The sequence below is a fragment of the Patella vulgata genome, chromosome 4 (assembly GCF_932274485.2).
Source record: "Patella vulgata chromosome 4, xgPatVulg1.2, whole genome shotgun sequence".
NCBI classification, from domain to species: Eukaryota; Metazoa; Mollusca; class Gastropoda; family Patellidae; genus Patella; species Patella vulgata.
The window spans coordinates 45632194-45641845 of NC_065882.2; the positions used below are offsets into that span (position 1 = coordinate 45632194).

The 9652-nt window shown below is 34.7% G+C and overlaps 1 protein-coding gene across 1 annotated transcript in view; it reads right to left on the reverse strand.

Moving 5' to 3' along the window:
• The window catches only part of LOC126817528 (HBS1-like protein), a 28449-nt gene extending 19069 nt beyond the window's left edge, over nucleotides 1–9380 (reverse strand). The window contains exons 1-5 of the mRNA XM_050544559.1: nucleotides 9224–9380; nucleotides 5268–5336; nucleotides 2973–3125; nucleotides 2267–2401; nucleotides 1819–1872 (exon numbers count right to left, since the gene is read on the reverse strand). Coding sequence (XP_050400516.1) covers nucleotides 1819–1872; nucleotides 2267–2401; nucleotides 2973–3125; nucleotides 5268–5336; nucleotides 9224–9263 — 451 coding nt within the window. The 5' untranslated portion in view covers nucleotides 9264–9380. The remainder of the gene's footprint in view (nucleotides 1–1818; nucleotides 1873–2266; nucleotides 2402–2972; nucleotides 3126–5267; nucleotides 5337–9223) is intronic.
• Between the last annotated feature and the right edge of the window lie 272 nt (nucleotides 9381–9652).

Sequence of the window (9652 nt, forward strand, 5' to 3'; positions counted from 1 at the left end):
GCCATGAGGATTTTATTTTGTTGTTCATTTCAAACCAATGAATATCTTACACAGTTTTAATTGATAGTAATTTATATACTACCAACAGCAAAATGTTACTATCTAAATGCTGCCCTTTGTCTTTCTTTAACAATATCATCAGGTGAAGGAGTAGAAAAATGAAAGGGGGTGATCTGATGTACATTTGGCAATAGTTTTTTGACTTGGTTTTTTGCTTGTTGAGTGTAACTGAACAACAAACGAGAATGGTTGGTCACGTCAGAGGTTTTGCCTTTTTTCGGAGTATATGTCATGCAGATCACTTTACCAATTCCAGACAAATTTTTCATGAGGCTAGAATCTAGTTGAAAAGTTAAAGGGTTATTTTCAAAGAACAAGTTTTCTGTGGCATTATCAGTCTTTTCAAAAAAGGTTTCTGGTGACTGTCTGTGTAACGGCTTTCTGGCATCCATATTTGAGTCCGATTTCTTCACTTTAGATGGTTTCTTAACAGTTAGCGATGCTAAAGATATATCGTTTGATTGTGATGATTTAAATGACAGTATTTGTGATAAATCTGCTGGTTTCTCTGATAATTGGTTGTTTTTATGTGTACTGGATTTTGATTGGTTATTTTTGGCCAAATCAGTCAATGATATACTAAGAATTTTTTGATCTGGAGAGGAATGTTGAGTAGATAGAGTGAAATCAGGATTTTGTAATGATTTGACCAATCCTGCCATTCCTGACAACTCATGGTTTGTATAAGCAGTTGATGACAACTTTTGTTTCGAAGCTAAATTTAAATCAAGTCCACTTTTTTTGTGTTTATGTGCCAGAGACAATCCAGCATTAGGTTTTGAAATACCAAAAGTCTGAGTAGAAGATTTATGCTGATTTGCTAATTCTGATAACGTCAATCTACCAGTTACATTGTTTGTATGATGTGTTTCCCCTGCTAAAGATTTGAGGCCTGATGGCGTAACTTTATTCTGTGAAGCCAGTTGCGAGAGTGAAATCTTCTCAGTCCCCATTAACCCATAACCATCTCCAGATTGAACTATGCAATCTCTACCATTCTTTTCACTATATTTTTGTAACAAAGGTATGTCTGCCATGTTAGCACCAGTTATTTTACCAGGCTGTCTTGATTGCTTTGATTTAGAGTGCACAATTTTGTTAGGTTGTTTTGCCATCTGTGATAGGACTAGGGACAGAGAGTCAATGCTCTTTTGAGGGGGGGTTTTAGAACAGGCAGACGGACGATTGATGGCAATGGTATTAGGAATGGAATTTTGGGGAGGACTTAAATCAAGTTCATCAAAACTTGAAGTTAAATTTGATAGAATGTCAGTTTTAGTAACAATTAACTCTTCATCATCTCCTTACCTTACAGACGCCAAAAGTTACCAATCAATTCAATTGTACCATATCACAAATCATATGTTCAAATTTTACCAAAGGACAAACATGAAAAAAATACAAAGAAAGGGCAACACATTAGACATTATGAATAATCTGTACAATAATACTTTTTCTTAATAAAAATTTCGCTTAAAATACTACAGATTTCATAATTTGTGAATCTTATTGTAAAAGAACGAATCCTATTTCAAGCTAAGTCAGATAATCACATCAATATTATCATTGTGGCTTGGTGAGTAAGGAGGTTGATTTATTGGGTACTCGTAACTACTCTGTAATGTGTACTTTATTTGTAAAGGAAATGTGTGTTGGAAATAATGCAACTGATGATGGGATGCATTTCTTGATTTAATTCTTTATTTTACAATATATCATTTTAAAACTGAAATCATCCAAACAGATGAGCGTAATTACCTTGTGATCTATTTCTTCTATTTTCTCTGGGCTGTCTTTGTGGTTTTGGTGCCTCTGAATAGAAAAATTAAACCATACATCATATCTATGCTAATTCTAAATTTTAAAAAAGTCTTCAAATGAATACCAATTTTATTTTAGTGATTTAGTAGGTCATGCAATACATAATTATTAACTGTACTCCAAAGAGTTTTATTTGCGAATGTGTCCTTAACACCTGTAGTCTTTCTGTAAAAAAGGAAGCTGTACCAGTCCATGAACTGTTTTTTTTGGGTAACAGGAAAAGGAGCTAAAAAAACCCAGTAGTTTTGACTTATGGTGTACCTAGATAAATAACTCTAATTTATCAAACAATTTATGTTATATAATAATAAATTGGCGGTTAATTTCTTAACTGATATTTAACTTTGTGACAAAAATTAAATTCTGACATAAAAAAGTATCAAACCTGCTTGTGATAGTAATTCATTGAGAGCTTTCTCTGTGTTGAAATTATGCTTTAAGACACATTCTGACATAACTTGCTCAGTGCTAGTATCACCTAATATATTTCTAATTTCATCTAAACAGCTATTTAATTTTCCTAAGAAAAAAACATAGAAAATGAAATTAACCAATTATTGTCCTCTCAACAACATTTGCATTAAATCTGTATGTAACTAAAATCCATAAATGGCCAAGTTCATGACAAACAGGAACAACTCTCAAAATCAGATGCAAATATTCACAATACCAGTTTTTCAGTTCACCCTGATTCTGCATGACTCAGCGGATGATCATTTGACAATCAGTTGATTTGAAAGGTGCACCAGACAGTGAATCCTGCTGGATTGTAAATATTTTGATTATACGGTATCTGACCAGATAGTTTGTCTCATCCTGGTAACCGAATAATTCATATAAATAAATTTGAAAATTTTAAAGATAAATATCTGAGTTACAAGTAAGCAAGTTTTAGGTCTTTATTTATATATATATATTTTAGTCATTTAATCACACAATTGATGCAGATAACATTTATTTTAGAAATTGTATAAATGAAAAGGAACACTTTTTGACAAAGAGGCAGTATTCCAAATAGATGTGTGATTCAGACAGAAAAATTGTTTACAAGAAAGTCTACAATAAGACATACAATAGATTAAGAAATATACCTTGGTCAACATCTGACAAAGTTTTACGAATATTTCTGGCTGAGTCATTTAAATGTGAAGCATCACTCTCTTCACCTTCTTCAGGTATGTCATCACCCATGTATGATGCTAAATGATGCACATCTTTATCTCGGTTAAATGTAAACTGAGCAACTGAAAAAATAAAATTTAACTAATAAATTGGCAATGCCTACGACGTACCAATAATCCCTACCAAAAAGTCAACAAATGTACGCTTTCAAAGTATTTTCTTTCAAGATTTATACAAGAATATGTAATATTACTATTTATATAGGACTACTTTTTTTACAATGATCTGCCGTATTGTTAATATATAGTGTCAACTGTCAATGAACCTTGTGAAAGTTGTCATTAAATATGTTACTTTCTATACCCCTGAGGCCCTTATTATTATTTCAGACATGGTAACTTGCATATTTATCTTCCAGTGCCCGGTTTCTAAGTAGCAAATTTTGAGTTCTAGAACATGGATTTTAGGGACATACATCCTTCCTATGTAAGATAGATATATATTCCATTCAGACACATACATCCTTCCAATGTAAGATAGATATATATTCCATTCAGACCAGAAATGTAAAATCTTACAGTATTTCTACTGTTTGCTGTTGCATTATATTGTTTTCTAGTTTATAATCCCCAAGTAGTTAGTAAGGTAAAGCACACTATGTTTTGCCCATCACTCATTGTGTAATGTTGGACGATGGCAGTAGACCTATGTTTGCTTGGGTTTATTCTGTATATTTCAAATCAATTATTGCTCAATTTAAGTACATCGGACAATCATAGGCTATTATTGTTATAATCTCAAAAAGGACAACCAGGTTACCTTGTACCCTGGATTGGAATTGTCTATAAGATATCATTGACTACATGATGGCAAATAACAAGAGACATCGGTCAGCAGTATCTCAACTAGTGCCTTTAAGTTTAAACTTTAAAGCGATCTTTGTCAGATTTCACATATCATCTTTAAATTTCAAACTATTCGTTTAGTAGGTGAGTATATTATAAAGGAGGATTTGCACTTTTTCAATGTAGTAAAATGCAGTATTTTTTATTTTGTAATTTTTTACAATGTATAAATGGCTTCTACTATTCACCACGTCATTGAGTTGCAGCGTCATTATGGTCATGGTGTGCGTAACATATAGTCGTTAAAATTTGGCTCTCCCACCAAGTTAATTGAATAATTGGACATCGAATTTTATATGCATAATGCTGTTTCACAATAAACTGTAATATACACTTTGTTTAATGATTAAACTATATAGTTTAATAGTATTCAAAAGTCCTGCTGCGTTAGTTAGTACATGGATATGGAAGGGTATCGCTGCCAATATTAAATGCTCTGCTACAATGTCTTTTCTATTGATTATATGTAAAAAGTACAATGTACATAGTCATAATTATGCCGGTAATGATAAAGTCAAAATACCTCTAAGGCAAGAGTTAAATGTAAAACGTCAAATGTTAAGTGTTAAATGACAAATGTTTTGTGGAAAAATACTTTTTTTGACGTGTCTACATTTTACATTTTTCTCATTACATTTTCACTCTGCCACATCCCATTAGTCCTTCACGCATTCTACATAGCATGTTTCGCACAGCATCAACTTGCATATATGTTAATAAGTCACATGATATCCTACATTTGCATATGCAAGTTGATGCTGTGCGAAAGTTGCTATGTAGAAAGCGTGAAGGACAAATGGGATGTGGCAGAGCGCAAATGTAAAATGTAATGAGAGAAATGTAAAATGTAGACACGTCAAAAAAAGCATTTTCCCACAAAACATTTGTCATTTAACACTTAACATTTGACGTTTTACATTTAACTCTTGCCTTAGATGTATTTTGACTTTATTAATATCGGTATTAGGACTTTGTACATTGTACTTTTTACATATAATCAATGGAAACGACATTGTCGCAGAGCATTTAATATTGGCAGCGATACCCTTCCATACATGGACTGCAATACAATTTAAATATGTCCCTTTATACACCTTAAGACCTAAATCTACTATCCTTATCCCTAGCAGATTACTAACCACCCTCATGTGAAATAGCTCCAGGAGCTGCAATGTCTGAGAAAAGAGGATTGCTGAGGTTAGATTGGAATCAACAAAATTAATGAAATGAAATGGGGTTTAACATCCTACTGTTTTGTTCTGACTGGGCTAATGAAGACAGCAGTGTGCTATGAGTGAAAAATTTTCAGACAAAAACTAATGAACACTTTATTCCCCACACATCTATATATAATCATACCTGTTCCCGGTGAAATACAATAATTATCTTCAACAGACTGACTATAATCATCATCTTCATCATAATATTCTGTTCAAAAAATAAAAGTGAAAATGTTATGTAATTAAGCTTATAAATGTTTATCATGTATTTCAATACAATACTTTAGAATGCGGACGATTAAATTACCTGCTCTGATATTAGTATCAGTATTTTTTTTATATAGAGCTGGTTCATCTCTAAAGTGATAAATGCAATATTTAGACAATATATGAAATATAAGCCTGCATGAAAATTAAGGATAAGCTTCATACAAAGGATTGGGCTTCACATGACTATTAGGGGCATTGAGCAGTCTAAAATAAGCTAGCACTTTAATTTTTGTTAATAAATGAAATGAAATGAAATGTGGTTTTATGGCATGTCAGCTCCAACTGGGCTATATTGCGCCAAACATATGGTGAATTTTTGTTAATAAGATTTATCACCTAATAATACATTCTACAGCAGATATCGCTTGTGTGATATATTACCTACTCTTTTTAAAGTTGATTAATGTGGATAATTTTTGTCTCAGATTTAGAAGACCTAACAAATCATGGTTTTAAACAATTAATTGAATAGATGTCCTGTAGAACCTAACCATCCAACGTAGAGAGAATTTGATGCACAACCAAAGGACCACACCAATCTGCTTTGATTTTATGTGAATTTGAAGTAAGGCTTGATGATGATGGTTTGAGTACATAAACTAACTGGCCCAATCCCTAAATAGGATTCTTACTGTGCAATACTGATATTCAGAGATTCCTGTTGACATTTTTCTAATTCAAACATAGTCTTAGAAATCTGATCCAACTTGTACTTTAAATGGGAAACATACTCAGAATATGAACGACAAACTCCATCGAATTGCCAACGAAGATGGGTAAGGTTTTTGGGCTTCTTACCAAATACCAACTCGTAAAGGCAAAAATCTGTGGCGAAACAAAGAATTGTAAGCATAGCATTAGCAACAGGGAGAGACATATCTGACCCAATCAGTTCATACCGATTTAAGTTAACCTTGTGAAAATCAGAGATTGATCTAATGTGACGTTCTGACAGAAGACTACCATGATTGGCAACACTAATTACTTTTTGACTAATATTAAGTGTTGTACAAAGAGAGGTAACCAACTTTCCGATGAAACTTGCACTTGCATCTGTTACTATGACAGATGGGGGGCCAAAGAGACAGACTACTTTCTGGATTAAAGCTTCACACACTGTTTTGGTGTGAACTGACTTAGTTGGGACACGAATGATGAAGGGAGTAATCTCATCACAGGTAACTAAAAGATGCTTAAAACCAGAGATGGATGCAGGCATGCTTTTGAAATCAATACCAAGTTTGTCAAAAACATTGTATTCTTCAGGTATCCTAGGATGAAATATTCTGGTTTTATCTGTCTTGGATTTGAATTTCTGGCAAGTAGAACATGTATTAATGTACTGCGCGATCCTCTGAAACATGTTGGGAAAGTAGAATAGCTTTCTCATAGTAAAATAAATACGAACTATTCCCTGATGATTTCACAACTTGTCAAACTATCCTAATATTCATTCCAAATCTTCTATAAAAACAGAACTGAATTAGCAGATTTCTTATCAAGGAGTTCGACTGATACAGACGATGAAATTGATCAAGTTGTACCCACTGCTTTTACCCTTTCTGAGCTTGCATTTCCTGTTACTCGGTCAGCAAGTCGCCCGGTTACACGTCAATATGCAAAACAGAAGCAGGTAGAAGAAGATGAAATAAAATATGCTCTGCTAAAAAATACTCTTTTGGGACGTTTCACAGCTTTACGATCACTGGGTAATATATTGAGCGACAAATAATCATAGATAGGCTTAAATTGGGGAGAATATGCCTGTTTAAGCCAAAGCTTATTCTGATCGAATGTCAAATTATAGTCTCTGATGATTTTACGCTTAATAACATTGTACAACTTATCCAATTCAGCATGTTTTTGGAAATATTTAGTGACCAGCCATTCACAATTATGGAAGAGGGGTTTCTGAGGAATACAGAGATCAATGGGAGTATCACCATCTGTAACATTGTCTACTGATTTATCGACCAGACAAGATTCAGGTATAAAATCTATGGAGGAAGATAATACTTGTGTGTCGGCGAGAACTGGAGGTGGTTTAGGTGGGACAACATTCTGGATTGTTTGGCGTATATAGGGAAGGGGAATGGAGGAGTTCTGTTGAGATTTTGACTGGTGAGTTCTGGAATTCCTTGACTGTGAAGAGATATTAGTGGAAGACACAATGGGAGAAGGGATTTCAGTTGAAGTACTAGAAGTTGGTTGACTAACTGTAGTAGTTCGTGTGGAAGGTTTGGGGAAGAGTTCAGGAATCGCGATTTGCTTCTGTTTTGCATATTGACGTGTAACCGGGCAACTTGCTGACCGAGTAACAGGAAATGCAAGCTTAGAAAGGGTAAAAGCAGTGGGTACAACTTGATCAATTTCATCGTCTGTATCAGTCAAACTCCTTGATAAGAAATCTGCTAATTCAGTTCCCTTTTTATAGAAAACTAGAAGAATGCCCGGCTTCGCTCGGGGGTCATAACCCCGAAACCAGAAGTGGTAGACTAACACCACCTGGCCTATGTTACTCCCCGGTCCGAGCTACCCCCATACCCCAAATTTCAGACTCGGGGAACAGACAGACAGACAAACAGACAAACGACAGTCACAAATATTAGTATAGATTTGGAATGAACATTAGGATAGTTTGACAATTAACTAAGTGAAACGTTGAGAACAAGGCTCTTTCTTGGAGTACAGAAGTTGAACTATTGCAGAGTGGTCAACATAAGCATGTACGATCCAGTAGCTGATCGAGATGTATAGCTATATAGAGACTCAAAGGACCGTTTGCAGTCAGGAGGTACAAAAGAGGTGGGTTAGTAAGAAGATAGTTTACATCTTGAAAAGCCTTTTCATGTTTTTCGGTCCATGAAAATTTAGATCTCTTGGAGGAAATCTGATGAAGGGGCTGCATAACATCTTGTTACCTTGGCAGAAAGTTTGAGAAGGTTCACAGCTCCTATAAACCTACGAACTTCTTTACTAGACTTAGGACGAACAAGATGTTGAATTGCCTGACAACGATTTGCCAATGGTTGGAGAGGGTAACAAGTCCTTCGTTATTAATCTTAATTAAATGACCCATGTACACAACTTGATTTCTGAAGAACGAAAATTTACGAGGATAAATCTTCAGTCCATTATCAGTAAGTGATTATTGTGTGGCTGGACATCGTTATGATGTGCAATACAGTAATGACGACTGTCAGGTACTTGAGAAAGAATCCTATCAATTTCGGCTTGAAAAATAACAGGGGACACACTTAAGTCTTGTGCCAAGCGCTTGAAGAAAAAGTGGCAACCTCCGTGATAGGAAGATATACCTGTGTATTGTTGAACATTGTGGGAAAGGGGCATAGAAAAGAAAGCGGACTTAAGGCCAAGGCAGCTGATAACTTTGTGTGAAGCATAACCAGTTCTTTGCAAGGTAGATGATAATAAAGGGAATGGATGGTTATACCTCTTAATGCCCTTATTTAAGTGACAAAAGTCAACTACAACACATTTATCTGCAATTCCCATTTTAGGGAGAATTAAAACGGGAGAGGTGTGTGATAGAAGAGGGCAGCGTTCGATCAGTAGTAGGCCCTACTACTGGATCTAAAAGTGAAGCACCCCAAAAGCTGGACTGTTTTTAATGCAGACAAGAAGAAAACAACACCAGCTGCATCCAACACAAGTGATGACATTAAAACCCCTTTGCATTTTTCTTTACTTCAACCTTCAACAGCAGGAAAACAATTCAATACAAACTACAAATAATGTCAATAATGACTTTTATCTCTCGGATTTGATCGACTAGCCCATTTATACTTTAATGTAACTTTTTACCTTCGTAGTTCATACTACGAACATTCCGGTGTCGAGACATGTCTATGCTCCTGTATTTTGTTATTTGCAAAAATATGATAATATTAAAATTTTCTTTTACTTCGACGCGACATTTTGCAACCCAACCTCAAACGGAAGTCAAAACGAATTACCTCCCTTAGATATATATCTTCTACGTCATTGAAAATCACTGTACATGTAAATAATAATACAACCTCATGTCAGTGAAGTTCTGTATTCTACGACAGGAAAATATTTCAGTAATTATAATAAATCCCTTTCAGAAAATTATCAAAATAAAAGTAGAGCATCGATTGATTGTCGTGGATTCCCAGTCTCTAGGGCGATTGTAAGAATGCAAGCTGTTTCGTAACCTAACTGTTTCGTACCCCACATCATGAGCCGTTTCGTACCTTGGTTAATTTCAAG